The 22,913-nt window shown below is 42.0% G+C and overlaps 1 protein-coding gene across 30 annotated transcripts in view; it reads left to right on the top strand.

Annotated features, from left to right (window-relative positions):
• MAP4K4 (mitogen-activated protein kinase kinase kinase kinase 4) overlaps positions 1-22,913 on the top strand; it is a 196,765-nt gene that overhangs the window by 99,363 nt on the left and 74,489 nt on the right. For all 30 annotated transcript variants that reach the window (XM_060187421.1, XM_060187428.1, XM_060187427.1 and 27 more), the window contains exons 4-5: positions 20,587-20,712; positions 21,385-21,495. In XM_060187421.1, coding sequence (XP_060043404.1) covers positions 20,587-20,712; positions 21,385-21,495 — 237 coding nt within the window. The remainder of the gene's footprint in view (positions 1-20,586; positions 20,713-21,384; positions 21,496-22,913) is intronic.

Here is a 22,913-nt window from a genome sequence, read left to right as displayed (position 1 = left end):
TTTCACAAACTCAGAATGTAAGGTTATACTTAGCAAAGCTGATAAAGAAGGTGTTTTCTTGATTTTTCTTACAGATTTGTTTTTATTAGTAAGTCTAGGCTCTGAGAACATAATTGTTTTGCTTGAGTTTTCCTACTTCATCCTGTATATTATATCCTCAGATTTGTAGATTTCTAATGTGTGTTTTTCCCAGGTCCCTTTGCTCTTTTTATGAGATATGTCCAGGAACACATGGGGCACCCCCCCCCCCCCCCCCGCAAGGCTATTTACTTATCCCTGACTTTCACCAGTCATTGATCAGCCTCCCAGTCCTGTTCCTGTTGTCTCTTACTTTAGCAACTACATAGTTTCTGTTAGGAAATAGGGCCTTCAGCATTCCTGTTGAATGAATTTGTACTGGTGGATGGGTTCTTACTAAAAGAACGTCAAAGACACAGCAGGAGTTGGGCGGTAGCGCAGGCAGAGAGTTAAGTGCACACGGCACTAGGAGCGAGGACCAGCGTAAGGATCCTGGTTCGAGCCCTCAGCTCCCCACTTGCAGGAGAGTCGTTCCACAGGCAGTGAAGCAGGTCTACAGAGAAAAGGTCTACCTTTTCTCCCCTCCTCTCTGTCTTCCCTCCTCTCTCCATTTCTCTTTGTCCTATCTAACAACAACATCAATAACAACAACAATAAAAAAACAAGGGCAACAAAAGGGAAAAGAAAAAAAGTGACACAGCGTCTCTGTAGCCTTAATTTTTTGGGTCATGGGTAATATAAGTCATATAAGTGAATGGCTACCTTTCAGAGTCTTCACTGGAGAATTTTATTTGAACATGTAACTAACTTGGTACTTTTTTTTAATCCTTCAGGTTTTTTTTTTATTAGTGATTTAATAATGATTCACAAAATTGTAGGGTAAGAGGGGTACAATTCCACACATTTTCCATCACCAGAGTTCCATACTCCCCCCCCATTGGAAGCTTTCATTTTTTTTTTTTTTACTTTATTTTATTTTATTTTATTTTATTTTTTCCTCCAGGGTTATTGTTGCTGGGCTTGGTGCCTGCACCATGAATCCACCGCTCCTGGAGGCCATTCCCCCCCCCTTTTGTTGCCCTTGTTGTTGTAACCTCATTGTGGTTATTATTATTGCCATTGTCGATGTCATTCGTTGTTGGATAGGACAGAGAAATGGAGAGAGGAGGGGAAGACAGAGAGGGGGAGAGAAAGATAGACACCTGTAGACCTGCTCCACCGCCTGTGAAGCGACTCCCTTGCAGGTGGGCTTGAACCGGGATCCTTACGCCGGTCCCTGCACTTTGCGCCATATGCGCCTAACCCACTGCGCCACCGCCCGACCCCTAGCTTTCATATTCTTTATCCCCTCTGGGTCTATGGACCAAAATTCTTTATGGGTTGCAGAAGGTGGGAGGTCTGGCTTCTGTAATTGCTTCTCCACTAAATATGAATGTTGGCAGGTCAATCCATATTTTTCCCTAGTGGATTAAGAGTCTGGGGCGGTGAGATTCCAGGACATAATGGTGAGGTCATGTGCCCAGGGAAGTCAGGATGGTGTTATGGTAGCATCTGCACCATCTGCAGATGTTGGCTGAAAGGCAGTAAGATATAAAGCAGGACAAATTATTTAGTAATCAAGAACCTAAAGGGTAAGAATAGAGCAGGTGGAACTAAGGGTTTTGGTGTTGGAAAAAGCTAGGAAGTCCATTTTAGCTATATTCTAAGAGGCCCATGACTTTAGTAATTTTTGTCTGGGCCTGAATCAGTTTGTATGCTCTAAGGAAGAGAAACTATTTGAGGGACATACTTGGTTTAGTCACCTGTTTCTTTTCTCTTCTCTCTCTTTTTTTTTTTTTCCCCCTTCTTCTTTCTTCCTCTTTGTACTCAGAAATACAGTTTCCCTACTGCCCCATTTCATTGAAAATAGGCATGGGATGGATGGTCTGTGGTCTTTTTTTTTTTTTTTTTTCCCCTTTTTTCTTTTGTCTCCAGGGTTATTGCCAGGGCTCGGTGCCTGCACCACAAATCCACTGCTCTGGGAGACCACTTCCCCCCTTTTGTTGCCCTTGTTGTTTTATCATTGTTGTGGCTATTATTATTGTTGTTGTCATTGGATAGGACAGAGAAATGGAGAGAGGAGGGGAAGACAGAGAGGGGGAGAGAAAGATAGACACCTGCAGACCTGCTTCACTGCCTGTGAAGCGACTCCCCTCAGGTGGGGAGCCGGGGACTCGAACCGGGATCCTTACTCTGGTCCTTGCGCTTTGTGCCACCTGCACTTAACCTGCTGCACTACCACCCGACTCCCCTCTTGTTTCATTTTTAAAGCAATTGTTCTGACATGGTCAACTTGATCCTGGAGGCACCACACTAAGGCTTACCATATGCTTTGCTTCATAGTCATTTTGGATCTGGGGAGTAATGATTCTGAGTGAGGGAGGACCACGTTGCTCTTTAGGGAGTGGCAGTCTTGTTTGACCTTTGGCCAGACAGCATCTGTAGTATCTTAGGTCTGTCCTCCTCTCAGATTTCCCTCCCAGAGATTTGAGCCTGCATTGTACTTGCTGGGAACACGCACACTAACGTGACATTAACAGCTCAACTATCTGTGCTATCACCTGGCTCCAGCACTAAAGTTTTGGAACCCAAACATGTCTTTCAGCCTTCAAAGCCCGTATGTGGAGACTCTTAAGTGGGTGCCATGTCTCCATTAACTCATCCTTTGTTCTGTCTTCCTGTTTAAAAGCAAAAGCCCATACTCACTTTTTTAAAAAGGAAATAGCTGTAATGAAGCAAACTGTACATATAGATAGAAAGGGGGGACATGTATTAATGAGAGGGATGTCAAGCTAATGAGCTATTTTAGGACCCTAATGAGTTTGATGAACTGTGTTGTAATAGACTGCCTGTGCTCTGTGTAAAGTGACTAAATAGAGTTTGCTAGTCTCATAAGGTAATAAAAAGTGAATAAACATGTTTCCTTTACCTGAAATAATTGTTTCATTGCTGTCTCACTGCTGGCTGGGGTGGCTGCCGACTAAGTGAGGTAAAAGAAGTGTGGTGATGTCACAAGGACTGACATAAGGATCATGGTTTGACACCCCCCCCCCCCCCCCGGCTCCCCACCTGCAAGGGGGGGTGTCAATTCACAAGCAGTGTAGCAGGTCTGCAGATGTCTGTCTTTCTCTCCTCCCCTCTATCTTCCCCTCCTCTCTCCATTTCTGTCTGTCCTGTCCAGCAGCAACAACAATAAAAGCAATAACAACAACAAGGGCAACAAAAAATGGGAACAATGGCTTCTAGGAGCAGTGGATTCTTAGTGCAGGCACTGAACACCAGCAATAACCCTGGAGGCAAAAAACAGACAAAAACAAACAAACAGAAAAACCCACAAGTGTGGCTTGTATCTTTGTCTTCAGATTTTATGGAAACCTTATTTTTGTTTGCCTGTTTAAATTGGGTTACTTTAATCATGCAGTGTTGCCTTTCATCCTAAAATTAAAGACCTTTATTTTTGGAAAGAAATGCTTATTCCTGTATGCAACAAGATTCAGCATTTAAATGATGATTTTATATATATATATATATATATATATATATATATATATATATATATATGTTTTTTTCCTTCTCCTCCTTCTTTTATTGATTTAATAAAACAGGACTGTAGGAAAAGAGGGGTACAATTCCACATAGTTCCCACCACCAGATTTCCGTATCCCATCTTTTCCATGGGAAGCGTTCCTAATTCTTTATCCCTCTGGGAGTATGGACCCAGATCCTTTATTTTTTATGTGATCTTGTAAATCATATTTACAGAACAATTATTTTCTGGCAAATTACAAATAGTATTGAAAAAGTAATATAATATAATGTTCAGAGCTTGTCACTGACTGAAAAGAATACTGATGAAGCTATAGTGCAGAGTAAGTGCCCATTGTGATTTTAACATTCCTTAAGACTTTACAATACTACTCTTTAGTAATGAACCGTTTTAGTTCTCATTGAAGTACGTATTAAAGATATTTTACAAGTCGTTGTTGTTGTTATTTTGTATCTGTGAACTTTTGGCATCTTTCCCTTTGCAAAAGGAGTACCTGTTTATCACAGTGTTCTTATACGCACAGATATACCAAGATACACGCACGCACGCACGCATGCATGTACACACATGCCATTCTTTTAGAAGTTGGGAAGAAAATAGTTTACAGTGGTGTTGACCATCTTAGTGGCTGGTTGTTGGTTTAACTGATGGCTGACATCTTTGCCTGGCCTTCTTAACGCATCACAGCAGTGGATCGATAAGCATGGCAGTGTGTGTTTTATTGATTATCTGTCTACCTTCTGTTGCCAGAAGGTAAATGATGGCCAAGAGATTTATGTCATCTGGGTTCACTAGGGCTGTTTGACAGTCTGTTTCAGGACGTTTGTAGTTAGAACTACTCCCAATGATTGGTTTACAAAGCAAAATATAATTACAGCTCATTTCCCCAATATCATACTTGAATGCCTACTGTATGATAGCTGCCACGAGGATTTTTGCATGACCCGATTATTATTCGCCCAGTCCTGGGTTGTAATTTACTAACCAAGAATGGATGACTGTTTTCTCATCTTACACATAGGGAAACTGAGGCTCACCAGTATACTCCTTTTTTCTTTTACTTTCTCTCTCTCTCTTTTTTTTTTTAAATATTTATTTATTTTATTTATTCCCTTTTGTTGCCCTTGTTGTTTTATTGTTGTAGTTATTATTGTTGTTGTTGTCGTCGTTGTTGGATAGGACAGAGAGAAATGGAGAGAGGAGGGGAAGACAGAGAGGAGGAGAGAAAGATAGACACCTGCAGACCTGCTTCACCGCCTGTGAAGCTACTCCCCTGCAGGTGGGGAGCCGGGGTTCGAACCGGGATCTTTATGCCGGTCCTTCTGCTTTGCGCCACCTGCGCTTACCCCGCTGCGCTACAGCCCGACTCCCTTCTCTCTCTTTTTTAAACAAGGAGGTTTTGAAAGATAATATACTCTATAGAGTGGAAAGGTAGGCAGCAAATTATATAAAACTAATCATTGTAGGGCAATGACTGCTGTGTACAAGGTATTTGTCCATCCTCAGAGCACATGACATTTATGCTACTGAATCTTTTCATTGTCTTTCTAGGTTCTTCTGGTGCTTGAGATTTGAAGTTGGCATGACTTGATACAGAGACAGACAGAAGCTTTTAGAGAGGCAGGGGAGGGGTTGCGCCAGTGGGGAGGCAAGAAGACATTTTTTTATGAATTTCTGTGTAGGGTATAAAACACCCAACACGTCTTTCCTGATAAGGACTAGTTAGTTTACACAGTGGGCTGTAACTGAATATATTGGCTTGGTTCAGAACAGATCTTCTATTTTGGGTTGTGTTAAGTGATACAAGATCAGTCTACTTGCAGATGGTGACCCTTTAGAATTAGATTTCCCATCTGCTGCTTAAATGTAGACTTTTTCTCTGGGGGATTTGGCACTCTGCTTTTAAATTCCTCATAATTTCTCTCTTCATGCGGTTTACTATGTTTTCAGTACATAGAGAAAATGGGGGGAGTTAGTGGCGCATGAGGTACAATGGACAAGGACCTGGGTTTGAGCCCCCGATCTCCACTTGTAGGGGGAGCTTTATGAGTGGTGAAGCAGTGCTGCAGGTGTCTCACTCTCTCGTCTTCTCTCTATATCCTCCTGCCCCCTCGATTTCTTGCTTTTTTAAAAATTTATTTTCCCTTTTGTTACCCTTGTTTTTTTATTGTTGTTGTAGTTATTGTTGGTATTATTGATGTTGTTGTTGTTAGATAGGACAGAGAGAAATGGGGAAGACAAAGAGGGTGAGAGAAAGACACCTGCAGACCTGCTTCACCGCCTGTGAAGGGACTCCCCTGCAGGCGGGGAGCCGGGGGCTTGAACCAGGATCCTTATGCTGGTTCTTGCGCTTTGCGCCAAGTGCACTTAACCTGCTGCTCTACCGCCTGATTCCCTATTTCTTGCTCTTTTATCCAATAAACAAAGATAATAAAAAAAAATTGGAAGGGAAACATTTTAGATATTCTCCTAGGGGCAGTCCAGAAGTAGGGAGGTGAGATTTTAAATTGAGGGCATTATTATTAGTGCCATCGTCTAGTTTTCTTCTGTACCATATTAGTGAGAAATGGTTCAACAGGTATGTTGTAATAGGTCACTGTCCTTTGCCTCATGTAGTGTCTTAAACTTTTCATAGCTTTTGTGTCATTACACTTGGTAAAGTGTGAAGGGACATTCGTTTCTTGATTTTCCAATTTGGCCAGGAGCAGAAGTTCCCATCATGATTTCTAATTAAGTTAAAAAAGAAAAACAAAACAACTATTCTCCTAACTTGTCATGCCAAGTATGTGGGAGCTCTTGTGCATGTGAGTGGATCCAGTGGGAAATAAAGAAACATAGATTGATTATCCTGCTTGCCCTCTGTTTAGAGCTAAGTGCCTGGTTACTATTGCTTTCTTGGGCCTGTATTTAAGCAAAGCCACTAAAGTGTATATCATATCTTTTTTCTGTTATACTTCTGGAAATCTTGAAGGCACTGACTTAGGGAAGAGGTTGTGAATGGACTGACTCTTTAAAAAGTTCTCCAATAGGTCAGAATGATGAGGACTACATAAGGAGAACCTCTTCCGTTGCTCTAGGAATGATTTAAGCTTGAAGATTCTTTTCTTTTTCCTTTTTACCTCCATGGTTATCTCTGGGGCTCGGTGGTGTCTGCTCCTGGTGGCCTCCCCCCTCCCTTTCTTCTCTGTTTTATTGGATAGGACAAAGAAATAGAGAGGGGAAGAGAAAGATCGATACCTGCAGGCCTGCTTCACCACATGCAAAGTGACCCCCCCCCCCCCCCCCGCATGAGGGGACCTGGGGATTCGAACCAGGATCTTTGCATAGGTAGCCTGGGAATTTTCTTTTTTTGCCTCCAGGCTTCTCTTGTTATTATTGTATACCTGTTGTTGGATAGGACAGAGAGAAATTGAGAGAGGAGGAAAGATAGACAACTGCAGACCTGCTTCACGAAGCGACGGAGCCGGGGCCTTGAACTGGGATCCTTACGCTGATCCTTGTGCTTCGCACCATGTGTGCTTAACCCGCTGCGCTACTGCCCAGCCCCCGGGAATTCTTTATCTTGATGTAATTATGGGTCCGGATACTACCATGAGGACAAGGTGAGAACTCTGTGTTGACTCTGGCCCACAAATTAACTTGTAAGGTTCTCATTCTTCAAGTTCATGTCAACTAGTGTAAAAGTAGCCTAACTGGAAGATGGGCTGTGACTCCAGAGCAGCAAGGGGAGGTGCGGAGCTTCAGTTGAGAGGAAGGATGAGTCCTGTCAGTCTGCTAGAAACTAATTTTGCTTATTGTACTTAGTAACTCCTCAGCCCTAGACTCCTGATGTTTCTCTGATGAGGAAAATAGTACATGTCAACTGTAGAAAATCAGGAAAGCCACAGAAGAAAAAGTCTATAACCCAGAAACAAGCTTCAATTATATTTTTTCATCCTTTTCCCCTCTTTTTGTGTACCCACTAAAACATGTATAGCTATTTAAATGTTCTAGCTGTTGTGAGTGACACAATGCTAATGTCAGAAACACATAATGTTGTCATCTTCTGAACATTTTGCATTGCTGATCTCTTTTTAATTTTATAATATCATTGCAAGTTTAATTATGTAGTAGGGGAAACATTCCTTCTATGGTTCTAGGCACTTGAGTAAAACACCATAACAAAAGGCATTAGCAAGAGAAAAGCAAACAAATTTATTCACATATGGATCCCATATATACTTGGAAGCCTTCAGAAGAAAAATGGGAGAAAAAAAAAGAGGTGGCAGAACCCAGATGCTTTTATACTTGGTTGAACAAAGAAAGGCAATTATAGGAAAGTCATTAAAATAATATGGAGAGGGTGGGGGTAGGTAGCATAATGTTATGCTAAGAGACTCATGCCTGAGGCTCCAAAGTTCCAAATTCAATCCCCAGTACCACCATAAACCAGAGCTGAGCAGTGCTCTGGTAAGTAATAATAATAGTAGTAGAGGTGCTAAAGAATTAAAATTTCCTTCAGTGTGGTGGGGCTGGGCTTGAACTTGGGCAGTGCATGTGGCAAAGCAGCACACCGTCCAAGTGAGCTATTATGCAGCCCTAGCAGGTTACACACACTTTAGTGCTTCGGGGCCATACCCGTTGGCTTTGGGATTCCAGAAGAAAGCTTTTTGACTCAGTAGCCAAATTAGATAGACCATGTCTCTTTGTCAGAAGTGTGTGCATACCAGTGTTTCTGGTTTTTAAAAAATATTTTATTTATTTTAATGAAAGAGATATAAGTAGACTGAGACCAGAATATTACTCAACTTTGACTTATAGTGGTGCTGGGGATTAAACCTGGGACCTCAGAACCTTGGGCATGAAAGTCTTTTTTTGCATTACCATTATGCTGTCTTTCCAGCCCTACTGTTTTTATTATTTTTATTGGGGGATTAATGTATTACAGATGACAATAAATACAGTAGTTTGTACATGCATAACATTTCTCAGTTTTCCACATGACAATATAACCCCCACTAGGTCCTCTGCCATCCTATTCCAGGACCTGAACTCTCACCCACCCCAGAATCTTTTGTTTATTTATTATTCTCTTTTCCTTTTGTTGCTCTTGTTATCATTGTTGTTATAGGACAACAATGTCCTATCCAATGTCGTTGGATAGGACAGAGAGAAATGGACAAAGGAGGGGAAGACAGAGAGGGGGAGAGAAAGACCTGCTTCACCACCTGTGAAGTGAACCCCTGCAGGTGGGGAGCCGGGGGCTCGAACCGGGATCCTTATGCTGGTCCTTTTGCTTTGCACCATGTGTGCTTAACATGCTGTGCTACTGCCCAGCTCCCCAGTCTTTTATTTTGGTAAATTTTTTTTTTTTTTTTGCCTCTAGGATTATTGCTGGGGCTTGGAATCCACTGCTTGTAGAGGCTATTTTTTTCCTTTCATCGCCCTTGTTATTTATCTTTGTTGACATTACTATTATTGTTGTTATTGGTTTCATTGTTGTTGGATAGGACAGAGAGAAATGGAGAGAGGAGGGGGAGAGAAAGATAGACACCTGCAGACTTGCTTCACCACCCGTGAAATTACCTCCCTGCAGTTGGGGAGCTCGGGGCTTGAACAGGGAACTAATGCTGGTCTGTGCACTTTGCGCCACGTGCGCTTAACCTGCTGTGCTACTGCCTGCCCCTTAATCAAAATGGCATGAGTGGAGCAGGCAAGACAGTTCAACAAGGAAGACTCCTGCTTTGCCAGTAGTGCAGTCCAGGTGGAGTCATTGGTAAACAACATGGGAATCTTTTTTTTTTTTTTTTTTAATCTTTATTTGCTGAATAGAGACAGTCAGAAATTGAGAGGGAAGGGGTGATAGAGAGGGAGAGAGACACCTGCAGACTTGCTTCACCACCCGTGAAGTGACCTCCCTGTAGGTGGGGGCCAGGGGCTCGAACTTGGGTCCTTGTGCACTGTAACATGTGCGCTCAACCAGGTGCGCCACCACCTGGCCCTGATTTTTTAAATTTTATTTAATTTTATTTTTTTTAACCAGAGCACTGTTCAGCTCTGATTTATGGTGGTATGGGGGACTGAACCTGGGACTTTGGAGCCTCAGGCATGAGAGTCTGTTTGCATAACCATTATGCTGTCTACTCTCCACCCCCCCACATGGGAATCTTATGGCACTGGAGGAAGGTGGTGTCTATCTCTATCCCTCTTCTTTCCCCCCCCCCCCCCAACCTCCTAATCTGGGAATAAAATAGTTTAGAGTGATGAAGCTCTGCCCCCTCCCCTTCCTGTGTCATAATTTTCAGAATTCACTTTTAGTTATGATTATATAATTATTCTATTTTTAAAAATGATTTGTTTGCTCGTGGAGTCAGGGCCTTACATGTGCTTTTTCACTGCTCTGGGGTGCTTTTTTAGTCAGAGAAACAGGCATGGATTTATACTTACACGCACCACACGCACACACCCACCCACCCACCAGAACTTCCTTTGATACCAACACCTCCCATGGAGTGATGGGACTGAATCCTAGGCCATAGGCATGTGTCCTACCCTGTGAGCTATCTCTCTGACCCTAAGATTTGTTTATTTTTAATTCTAATTTTTTTTTTTTTTTTTTTTTTTTTACCAGAGCACTGCTCAGCTCTGGCTTATGGTGGTGTGGGGGACTTAACCTGGACTTGAGAGCCTCAGGCATGAAAGTCTCTTTGCATAACCATTATGCTATACCACCACCTAGATTTGTTTAATTTTACAAGAGAAGACAGTCTGTTGAGTTTCTGGTCTGTGATTAGATTTGAGAGGGGCTGGACTAAAAAATCAGCATAAGTTCATATAATGGCATTATATAAATTTCACATATGCAGGGTATGATTAATTTTTAAAAATTTCTTTTTTGTGGGATTAATGTTGTACAGTCGACAGTAAATATAATAGTTTGTACATGCACAATATTTCTCAGGTTTCCACATAACAGTACAGCCCCCACCACCACCTTTGTCATCCTGTTCTAGGTAGGACCTGAACCCCTACCCCCCACCCCAGAGTCTTTTACGGTGTAATCCACCAACTCCAGTCCAAGTTCTGCTTAGTGTTTTCGTTTTTGATCTTGTTTTTCAACTTCTGTGAGTCAGATCATCCCATATTTATCCTTATGTTTACCGTTTTTAATAGCTGAGTAGTATTCCATTGTGTGTATATACCACAACTTGCTCAGCCACTCATCTGTTGTTGGACACCTGGGTTGCTTCCATGTTTTAGCTATGACAAGTTGTGCTGCTATGAACACAAGTATACACAAATCTTTTTGGATGGATGTGTTGATTTCCTTAGGATATATCCCCAACAGAGGACTTGCAGGGTCATAGGGTAGCTCCATTTTTAGCCTTCTGAGAGTTCTCCAGACTGTTCTCCACAGAGGTTGGACCAATTTACATTCCCACCAGCACTGCAGGAGGGTTCCTTTGTCCCCCACAACCTGTCCATCATTTATAGCTGCTATCTTTTCTAATGTATGACATTCTCACAGGAGTGGAGTGGTATCTCATTGTTTTCTTTATTTGCATTTCTCTGGTGTGATTAATTTTTTATATTTATTTTTCCTTTTGTTGCCCTTGTTTTTTATTGTTGTTGTAGTTATTATTGTTATTGATATCATCATTGTTGGATAGAGAGGACAGAGAGGACATGGAGACAGAGAGGACATAGGACAGAGAGAAATGGAGAGAGGAGGGGAAGACAGAGAGGAGAAGAGAAAGAAACACACCTGCAGACCTGCTTCACCGCCTGTGAAGCGACTCCCCTGCAGGTGAGGAGCCGGGGGCTTGAACCAGGATCCTTACCCCGATCCTTGAGCTTTGCGCCATGTGCGCTTAACCTGCTGCACTACCGCCCAACTCCCAGTGTGATTAATTTTTTTTTTTCCCCTCCAGGGTTATTGCTGGGCTCGGTGCCTGCACCATGAATCCACCGCTCCTGGAGGCCATTTTTTCCCCCTTTTTGTTGCCCTAGTTGTTGCAGCCTCGTTGCGGTTATTATTGCCATTGTTGACGTTGCTTTGTTGTTGGATAGGACAGAGAGAAATGGAGAGAGGAGGGGAAGACAGAGAGAGAGGGGGGGAGAGAAAGATAGATACCTGCAGACCTGCTTCACCGCCCGTGAAGCGACTCCCCTGCAGGTGGGGAGCCGGGGGCTCAAACTGGGATCCTTACGCCGGTCCCTGCGCTTTGCGCCACGTGCGCTTAACCCACTGCGCCACCGCCCGACCCCCCTGTGATTAATTTTTAAAGAACATTTCATTTCTTCCCATGCCAGGCCTTGTGGCCTTAGTTTTGTTCAAGAATCTTTTCAGCAAGCATAGTTCTGTCTTCTTTTGTTTGACTTTACCACCAACTTGTTTTTTTTTTTAATTTTTTAATTGGGGGGATTAATGGTTTACAGTAAATACAGTTGTTGGTATATGTATACAGTTTCTCAGTTTTCTGCAAAACACTCACCCCCAGCCTAGATCCTTCTCCATCTTGTGCCAGGACCTGAAAATCTTTCCCACAGTCCTTTACTTTGAAGCAGTACACCAAATCCATTCTGAGTTCTATCTACTTTGTGATTTCTCTCTCTCTCCCTTTTTTTCTCTCTCTCTTTCTCTCTCTCTCTCTTTCTCCCCCTCTCCCTCCCTCCCTCCTTCTCCCTTTTTGCCCCGACCAGCGGGGCGGTGGTGTAGGGAGGCAGTCTGGACAAGGAAGAGCGTAGGGGTTAGGGTTAGCCAGTTTGAGCCTGGCTCTAAGTAACAGGGAAAGCCAAAACTGGTTTTGATTTGGATGGTTTAGTTTTAGTTTTAGTTTTAGGGATTGGGTTTAGGTTTTTTGGTGAGGCTAAAAATGTAAGTTTTTCTGTAACTGCAGCTATTTCTTTCATTAATTGAAGCTGCTCTTTCCAGTCAGCAAGGACCTTGCGGAGGGTGGAAATTTCTGTAAGGGCTCCTGAGCGTGCCCGCCTGATGGAGGGATTGTCAAGGAGAGGGTCAGGCTGGAGAGCGGGGGCATGAATGTAGGGAGGGGGATTAAAGGGAGGAGGACACCAATCAGGATTGTGGTATTTGGCAGCCTCTTTTTCTAGCAAAGCCTCATCCTCTGCAAAGCCTCATCCTCCGCAAAGCCTCATCCTCCGCGGGAAGTGCCTCAGGAGAGGGGGGGGTTTTGTAAAACTGGATAGAGGTGGGGGAAAGAATGCTGGGTTTTATCCTCATGTGAATTAGCAATAGGAGGGTCAATGGAGGGAACTTTAGTGAGTGAGGTGGAACCTGTAGGGAGGGGGACAGGGCCTTTACTTTCATTGGGTGCTGGGAGGCTTTTATTTTGACTGGGTACTGGGGGATCAAGATCAATAATCACAGAAGGGCATGGGGATGGGGTCTTTGTCCTGGACGGCGGACGTGAAAGTTGCCGGAGGACCTTTTCACCCTCTGTAATAAGGTTTTTAATATCAGGGTGATTATTATAAATTTTTAAGATATCATTAATTAAATTCCAGTAACAAAAGGCAGAAACAGGTACACGTTCAGGACCAAAAGACTGATAGTGATCATTAAGATAATCACCAATTCTCCTCCAATGTTTCTCATCTATAGTGCCTTCCTGGGGGAACCAGGGACAAATATTTCCAATATAGTCAAAAAGTTCTTTAATTCTTTCTTTTTAACCCTAGTTCCTCGTGTCTTGAGTGACTCCTTGAGTCCTTTAATGAATAAATCTTGTTTGCTAAATTCATGTCCCATGGTTTTGCTTACCTCAGCCGCTGTGACACTCCTCCAGATGCGACTCACGGTCGGGTAGTTCCGTGGCGATCTCTGCGAGTCTTTGCGTTACCCCCTCAGCCGCGATGACTCAGTGAATTCGGGTAGGCCTACCCCCTCGATCAGTGGAGTTCCTAGGTCCAGAAGGCTTCTTCGCCCCACGTCCGGGCGCCAGAATGCCCCGACCAGCGGGGCGGTCAACAGGGGCTAGGAACCTAAAAGACCTGGAATGACAGGGACAAGAGATACGAAAGAACGACAGCAAGTCAAGTTTCTGATCAAGCTGCAAAATTTTATTGTGTTCACAGGCATTTTAAGGCTTTGGGGAAGGGGGAAAATAGGGAGAAGGGGGAGGCAGAGATCGTGGTGGAGGGTCCCTTGCAACTATTTCTGTTAAACTATAACTATATGGTATGTCACTATAACTATATGGTATGTCACTTAGTTTCTGGCAAACATCCTTCCTATGGGAATTAGAAACGTATCTCAGGGGCTTCTATTGTTTCAAGGATTAGCTTCTATCAAGCAGAGAAATGGCTCCTGGCACCTTTTTAAAGATTTTATTTATTTATGACAAAGGAGGAGAGAGAAAGAACCAGACATCAGTCTGGTACATGTGCTGCTGGGGATCGAACTTGGGACCTCATGCTTGCGAGTCCTAAGTTTTATCACTGTGCTACCTCCCGGACCACTCTGTTGTTATTTCTAAACTTCTGTCTGTGAATGAAGTCATTCTAGCTGAGTAGCATTCCATTGTGTATATATATACACTACAACTTACTCAGCCACTCATCTGTTGTTGGACACCTGCGTTACTTCCAGGTTTTGGCCTTTACAAATAGTGCTGTTATGAACATAGGTATACACGTATCTTTTTGGATGGGTTTGTTTGGTTCCTTAGGATATGTCCTCAGGAGAAATTGCAAGGTCATAGTATCTGTCAATATATAGCCTTCTGAGAGTTTTCCAGACTGCTCTCCACAGGGGTTGGACTAATTTACATTCCCACCAGCAGTGCAGGTTTGTTCCCACAACCTCTTCAGCTATTATTGTTACTATTCTTTCTGATGTGTGATATTCTCACAGGAGTGAAATGGTATCTCTTTGTTGTGTATTTCTCTGATAATCAGTGACTTGGAGCATTTTGGATCTTTTCTTTGGTGAATATTCAGCTTATGTCCTCTCCCTATTTATGGGTGGGGTCGTGTGTATGTGTGTGTGTTTCTGAGCTTTTTATATATTTTGGTTATGAGCCTTTTGTCTGGTATATGACATGCAAAGATTATCTCATTCTATAAGGAGCCTCTTTGTTTGGGTGATAGTTTCTTTTCTATGCAGAAGCTTCAACTTAATACAGTCGTCTTGGTTTGTTTTTCTCTTCCTTACAATTGGACTTGTGTTAACTGACGATGACTATAAAACTTAGATGGAAAAGAGTTCTGCCAATATTTTCCTCTTAAGTATTTGATAGTTTCTGGTCTAATATCAAGTCCTTGATCCATCTGGAGTTTACTTTTGTGTGTGTTGAAATGTAGTGGTTCAGTTTCACTCTTCAACACATTTCAGCCCATTTTCCCCAACAGAACTTGTTGAAGAAACTCTCCATTAATAGTTTGGGCCTGCCTGTCAAAAATTAGATGGCCACTAGTATGTGGGGAATTTTAATTTTATAGCTTTGCAAGTGTCTCTGAGTAAAAACTGATTTAAAGTAAAGTAGTAGTGTTCTCTGACATAATTGGGATTTGCCATATAAAGGATAGTCTAGTTTCATTTTTCTAAGAGTTCATAATCACATAGAAGGGATTAGTAATTGTTTAGACAAGCACATTTGGAAACTAGCTTTTAACAAGGGCTAATTTCATTCCAAGTATGTATTTGTACATTTTGGTGATGAAATTTGTCCAGAGATACATACGGATCTCCTTTTCAGATTTCCAACTGTCAAAGGTAGAGTAAATAACAAATTGCATTTTGTTGTTGTTTACTTAGTAACAAGCAGGCTCAATTCTGCAAAAAGGGTATTCTGTGTGGAAAGGATTAGCTCAAGACATTTTCCAGTCCTTTTGAATCTTCCCTTTTGAATCATTTCTGCAGTTTGTTGTCTCTCCTCAGAGTTATTGCCATCAGTGGAAGGAGAGAGAATTTAGGGCAGTTTAAGCATTTTAAGGACTCATTAAAAGCAGCACTAATGACATGCATTCAGATAAGCTCAGATAACACAGAGAGTGTGGTTTATAGTGGGATTCATTTACACACTCATTGATGATTTAGAGGAGTGCCACTATTCAGACGTTCTCCAGCCCCCTAGTTCTAGCAGCAAGGAAAGTAGTACAAAAATGCCTTGCCTGGCGTTACCCCATTAAAACAAAGACTGTTCCTATGAGGGTTTGCCTCTGGTTAGAGCCTAATACTCGTTGGCATCAGGTGTATTAAATCTTAGTTGGGTATCAGCAGCTGCCTTATCATTAGAGTAGAGTAGGTGGTGGTCTTTCTTTCAAGTTACTTTAATTTTTGAAAATTTCACTGCTAGCTTGCCCTGGTCTGTTTTCTGCTAGTTATTATAAGACCAAAGTAGGTGTTTATGTTGTTGTTGGTGGTGGGGTGTGTGTTTTTAGTTTTTTTTTTTTTAAAACCAGAGTACTGCTCAGCTCTGATTTATGGTGGTGTGGAGGATTGATCCTGATACTTTGGAGCCTCAGGCATGAGGGGTCTATTTGCATAAACATTATGCTATTTACCCCCCCATGGGTGTGTTTTTAACTGTTGAATCAAATTAGACCACCAAACATATTTTTAACCAATAATCAAGTAGAGACTTCAGTTAAAAAGTTAGTTGATTATTACTTTACACTCAAGCTATCATCTAAAGAAAAAGCCCCAGAATATTGTAGTCATTCATAATCAGCATTTTGGTTGTATTTGGTTCATTGCTGTTGGCAGATTCTGCATTACTTCAGGTGCGGTTTTCTCCAAGGTGCACCTACATAATCAAGAGAGTAAATAACAATTAGTAATGCTAATTTTAAAAAGTTTGTAATAATCATATTTAGAAATCATAGCATGACAAGGGATGTTCAAAAACTTTATTTTGTAACAGTCACTTGAAAGCAAAATGTTTTCTTCAGTGTTTTTTTTTTTTTTTTTTAAGTTTCAGTATACTTACACCATTTGCCTACTACATGAGACCTTAAAATAATCTGATAGAGACAGTGATCTCATTACTGTATTCCTGAATGACACTTGATTGTTTTGGTCCTGTTAGAAAAGACATTGCCAAGCTCGGTTGTACTTAAGTCATTCTTTTATTTCCTTCTGTTAAGGTGCACTTCAAGTCCAAATATGTTCAAGAGGTATCTTTTGCCTTGTAGTGAATTGTAGTTTCATTATTATAAACTAAGTGGGTCTCTGTCTAGAAGCCACACTGTGCCATAATGATTGCCACGCACCACCATATATATGCTGTGTTCTTTATGCCAGTAGATAATCCCAGACTTCAGCCTCAAGGAATTTTAAACTTGCACTTAATTTTAACCCAGTAACCTCTGGAAGCGGGTTCCTACAGAAGCTCTTGATTCTTAATAAAGCATGGTGATCAACTTAAGCCTAGAAGATATATGTTAGGCCACTAAAAGGAAAAATATGTCAAGGCTAATCAATGTGTTGACCCTTAATTATTGTCTAGGAAGCTTCTCATGGGAGAATTGTAGGTAGCGTTTGCTTTCTGTTAAGCGAAATCCTTATGATTGCTGTGAATCATAGGGACTAATGAGTGACTCTGGATAATTTATCTAGTTTAGGCTCAAATGGGGAGGTGGGGCTTAGGGCTAAATCAATAAAGCACATTCTGAGTAGTTCAATAAAATCCTCATATTACATAAAGTGATTGGCTGCTCATAGCCACAGATTCAAAATTCAGTTCAATACTTGAATCTTTCCTGAAAGATCCATGTAGGTTTAATGATTTTGAATGGAAAGCACAAACAGAAAATAGACTTAATTCATTTTTGAGTCAGCTAGTTGCCATCAAGTAAGAAAAGTGTGGTGTTGGACTTTTTAGGATGCAGTATGTCCAGGTATATTGTGGTAGTTATGTACTAACTTTGTTAAAACCTTTCTTAACAAATCTCACAAGGGTTGTCCTGGGTTGCTCGAAACCCACAGAAATTGTCAGGAGTTGATTGTGAGTTGAGACTCGGGGAAAAAGCTGTGGTTACATTACCTCATGGGAATGTGTGAAAGATTATACGATAAACATGTTGATGGATTGGACTTTCTAGCTCTGTTTGGAGTCCATTCCTTGTGCCTTACATTGCAGCAGAAAGTTTCTTTGCTAAATGAAATTAAAATGTATTATTTGTTAGTATTGACTGGGCTAAGTACTGGTTTTATTTGGAAATACGATAGTAATGACTGGATAAAGAAGCTGGGATGTGCATGCTGCATGGAATACTGCTCTGTCATTAAAAATGACATTGTGCCTTTTGAGATCAAATACATAGCACTGGAGGCAGTTATACCAAGTGAAAGATGTAGAGAGTTTACAGACAAATGATTTCACTCCTGTAGACTAGAAACAAGTGAACTTGGGGAGGAGGTGGGTACAGCCAAATTGACTGGTAGACTCTGTAAACTAGTAGATACTGGTGAGAATGGGGAAAGGACCTGGTAGGATAGGAGAACTCTCTTTGGTGTAATAGCAGTTAAAATTTGGTGGTGTTGTGCTGGTGCTAAGTCATGTAAATAGGTGAAGCTATTCTAGAGTCTTAGAGAATTGTAAAGCAAGAAAAAATAGTTATCTTAGTTATTCAGTATCTTATTTTCCACTGCTACTTTAACCACAACCATGTTTTAAGTCACAGATCGAAATGGTGTGCATTTGATGTGTTCTTTGTATATACATGTCAAGTAAGAGTTATGACACAACTACTTGCTTCATACTTGCAGTCATAGGCCACAATGACATGGCTGCAGGGTCTATAGAATGTGCTGCCATATTCTTATATATCAGGACCCAGCTGGGAGTCACCATCCTGAAAATCAACGCTGCTGCTTCCGCCCCCTCCTCTCCTCTTTCTCCCTTTTAGTATTTTGTTTATTTTTTTTGGATAAAGACAGAGATTGATCGAACCCCGGCTCCCCACCTGCAGGGGAGTCGCTTCACAGGCGGTGAAGCAGGTCTGCAGGTGTCTATCTTTCTCTCCTCTTCTCTGTCTTCCCCTCCTCTCTCCATTTCTCTGTCCTATCCAACAACGACAACAACAATAACTACAACAATAAAAAACAACAAGGGCAACAAAAGGGAATAAATAAATAAAATAAACATTAAAAAAATAAAGATAAAGACAGAGATTGAGAAGGAAAGGGGAGATAGGAAGATAGAGAGAAAGACACCTGCATCACTGCTTCACCACTTGTGAAGTTTCCCCCTGACTGTGGGAATTGAGACCTTGAACATTGGGTCCGTAAGCATTGTAATATGTGCATTCTTATCAGTTGCACCAGCACTTGACCCTTGAGAATCACTTTTCTAAGAAGATTTTGTTGGGGGTCGGGCGGTAGTGCAGTGGGTTAAGCACACATGGCGCGAAGCGCAAGGACCAGCATAAGGATCCCAGTTGGAGCCCCCGGCTCCTGTCTGCAGGTATCTGTCTTTCTTTCCCCCTCTCTGTCTTCCCCTCCTCTCTCCATTTCTCTCTGTCCTATCCAACAATAATGACATCAATAACAATAATAATAACCACAACAATGATGAAAAAAAAAACAAGGGCAATAAAAGGAGGAAAATAACCTCCAGGAGCAGTGGATTCATGGTGCAGGCAATAACCCTGGAAGGGGGGGGGGGAAGATTTTGTTTTTGTCTTCCTCCCTCTTGCTTCTAGGGTTATTGCTGAGGCTTGGTGCCTGCACTATGAATCCACTGCTGTAGCCATTTTTTCAATTTTATCATTATTATTATTATTTGGATAGGACAGAGACATTGAGAGGGGAGGGAAGATAAGGAGAAAGAAAGACACCTACAAACCTGCTTCATAACTTGTGAAGTGACCCCCTGCAAGTGGGAAGTTGGGGACTTGAACCGGGACCCTTGTGACAGGCCTTAAGCTTCATAGTGCTTAACCTGGTGGCACCTGGTGTGCCGCCACCTGGGCCCCTTTCGTCTGGTTTCTAAAGCAGTAATGTACAACTGAAAGTTACAGTTTAATAGTTAGTCTCAATAGCTTTTTATAATGTAGCTTTTTTTTCTTTAAAGATTTTATTTATTAATGAGAGAGAGAGACAGACGGAGAGAGAGAGAGAGACAGAGAGAGAGAGAGAACGAGAACCGGACATGACTCTGATACATGTGCTGCGGGGGATTGAACTCAGGACCTCATGCTTGAGAGTCCGATGCTTTATCCACTGTGCCACGATGTTGAAGCTTTTATCTTAAAATGTTGTATTTACAAATGTAATGACATTGGATGTCTGAGACCTTTTGAGTAATTTCTGGAAACCAGTTAGTGACTTTGCTAGAGGGTGATGCAGTGTGTGCATGGTGTTAAAAGTGACCCTTCTCTGCTGTAAGTGTGTTAGATTCACCCATGTTTATTAGACAACCTGCAGCTTTGGAGTTACTTTTTCGTCACCCATATTACAGATGAGCACATCGAGGGCTAGAAAACTGGGGTACATTTAAACTGCCCGAGCTCACTTAGTGGAGGAACTGAGACAGCAGTGGCCATCTGCTTCACGCGACTTCCTCTGTTCACCTTCCCCTTTTAAGTCTTCCTTTCTTTCTTTTTAAAAAAAATTTTTTTTTATTTTCCCTTTTGTTGCCTTTGTTGTCTTTTTATTGTTATTGTAGTTGATGTCATTGTTGTTGGATAGGACAGAGAGAAATGGAGAGAGGAGGGGAAGACAGAGGGGGAGAGAAAGACAGACACCTGCAGACCTGCTTCACCGCCTGTGAAGCAACTCTCCTGCAGGTGGGGAGCGGGGGCTTGAACTGGGATCCTTCGGGTCCTTGTGCTTTGCGCCACATGCGCTTAACCCGCTGCGCTACCGCCCGACTCCCTTAGTCTTCCTTTCTTAGATAGCTTGTAATCACATTTTAAAGGATGAGTCCCTTTAACTTCTCTAATTCTTAGGGCAGGGGGTTCTGTTCTTTGCTTGTGTGTGGAGAAAATTGTCATGCATGTCACCCGGCAGTCACTTTTCACTTCTTTTCCTTAAGGATGAAGAGGAAGAAATCAAACTGGAGATCAATATGCTGAAGAAATACTCTCATCATAGAAATATTGCAACATATTATGGTGCTTTCATTAAGAAGAGCCCTCCAGGACATGATGACCAACTTTGGGTAAGCAGATGTTTCATAATCATTGTGTGAGGTTTCTTCTTTGAAGGGAGAGAAAAGGAAAGAGAAAGATTAGTGTCTGGTGTCTTCCACGGCCTTCTTGTTGAAGCTATACTGAATGTTTATTTTGATGTTGATTTTACACTGCACAGAAAATATTTAACTTTGCGTTTCAAGAATAAAATGCCACCTTTATGATTATGATTATAAAAAAATAAGGAGCTTAAAAATAATAGCAGTGCTATAAAAACTTTATGGAAATTATCAATGATCAGTGTGGAACTTAACCACATGGATTCTTCTTTACTGTATGGAGAAAACACTTGTACTAAATCAAGTTCATATAAATAGCTTCAAGATCATATTGTATGTAAAATGTAACGGGCTTGACTCTGAACAATGAGAGAGAGATGTTAGATCTGTGCTAACTGGGCACTGGTTAAGAATGAAATGGTCCTGTGCATCTTTGAGAGGCAGAGCACTATAGAACCCCTACCCTGTGTGTGCTGTGAAACCTCACACAGTACACCACTTAGATGGTGAAATGAGGCCTTCAGGAAAGGCAGCAGGCAGACCTGTAGCTCCATAACTTCTCTTGGGCCGACATGCGTTGAAATCTGTTGTCCTCACTGACTGCTGGGTGTATAGTCATGGTGTGTCTTGCTTGCTCTATAGCTTGTTATGGAGTTCTGTGGGGCTGGTTCCATTACTGACCTTGTGAAGAACACCAAAGGGAACACACTCAAAGAAGACTGGATAGCTTACATCTCCAGAGAAATCCTGCGGGTAAGCAGAGGGTGCAGCTCTGGGCCTCCACTTGTGGTTTAGTTTCCATTTTCATCTTCCTAGCCTGAGGTGTTTCTTAGCATTGGTTGTAACCCAGACAGAGTATTCTTCTGCTGATGACTAAAGGCTTTTGCCTTGATAAACTGTGCTGTGGTTTTGAGTCTTAACTAGCATCTAGAGAAAGTAGGATTAGAGTAGAGAGAAAACACCATATGCCTTGCCATGCCACACAGTCCAGGTTCAAGCTGTGGTGCCCAGGAGATACTCTGGCACTATGGTGTTGGTGCTGCCACCACCCCCAACCCCCGCCATGGCCTGGGGGCCATGAGGTTGCATATATGTAAGGCTCCTGTCTTGGGAAAAGGAAAGGGATGGGCTGGGTGAGGAGGCAAGAAATTATACTTAAAACCAAGCAATTTTAGTTATTTTAAAGTACTTCTCAGGGTGAAAAAGAAACAATTTCTGTTATTGTTCATACAGGAATCTTAAATACTAACTTACAAATCAACATTAATGGCTTTGAATGCTGACTTTTTAAAAAATTTCTTTATTGGGGAATTAATGTTTTACATTCAACAGTAAATACAATAGTTTGTACATGCATAACAACTCCCAGTTTTCCATATAACAATACAACCCCCACTAGGTCCTCTGTCATCCTTTTTTGGACCTGTGTCTCTCTACCCCCACCCCCCGCCCCACACACACACACCCCAGAGTCTTTTACTTTGGTGCACTATGCCAATTCCAGTTCAGGTTCTACTTGTGTTTTCTCTTCTGATCTTGTTTTTCAACTTCTGCCTGAGAGTGAGATCATCCCATATTCATCCTTTTGTTTCTGACTTATTTCACTTACCATGAATTTTTCAAGGTCCATCCAAGATCGGCTGAAAACTGTGAAGTCACATGAATGCAGACTTTCAAGATCATCTAGTGGACTTTGAGATTAAGTGTTGGAATCAGTTGTAAGATTATGAGGAAAAGTTCTGATGTTTAATGTAATTAAAGCCAACTGGAAATCTGGCTGATGATCTACAAGTATGATCCTGAATGGCCTCTTTAACAACTTCTAAATGATTCCGTTAAGAAGTAAAGACATCCAGGGGAGTTGGGTGGTAGCACAGCGGGTTAAGTGCACGTGGCATGAAGCAAGGACCGGCGTAAGGATCCCGGTTCGAGCCCCGGCTCCCCCCCTGCAGGGGAGTCGCTTCACAGGCGGTGAAGGAGGTCTGCAGGTGTCTCTCTTTCCTCCCCTCTCTGTCTCCCCCTCCCCTCTTCATTTCTCTCTGTCCTATCCAACAACAACGACATCAATAACAACAACAATAATTACAACAAGAGCAACAAAAGGGAACAAAATGATGATGATGATGATGAATTAGAGACATCCTGACAGCACACTCCAGAGGGCTGTTAAT

Source organism: Erinaceus europaeus, chromosome 3 (assembly GCF_950295315.1).
Source record: "Erinaceus europaeus chromosome 3, mEriEur2.1, whole genome shotgun sequence".
NCBI lineage: Eukaryota > Metazoa > Chordata > Mammalia > Eulipotyphla > Erinaceidae > Erinaceus > Erinaceus europaeus.
Note: the sequence above shows the minus strand (reverse complement) of the source record. Positions and strands in the feature narration are given on the sequence as shown.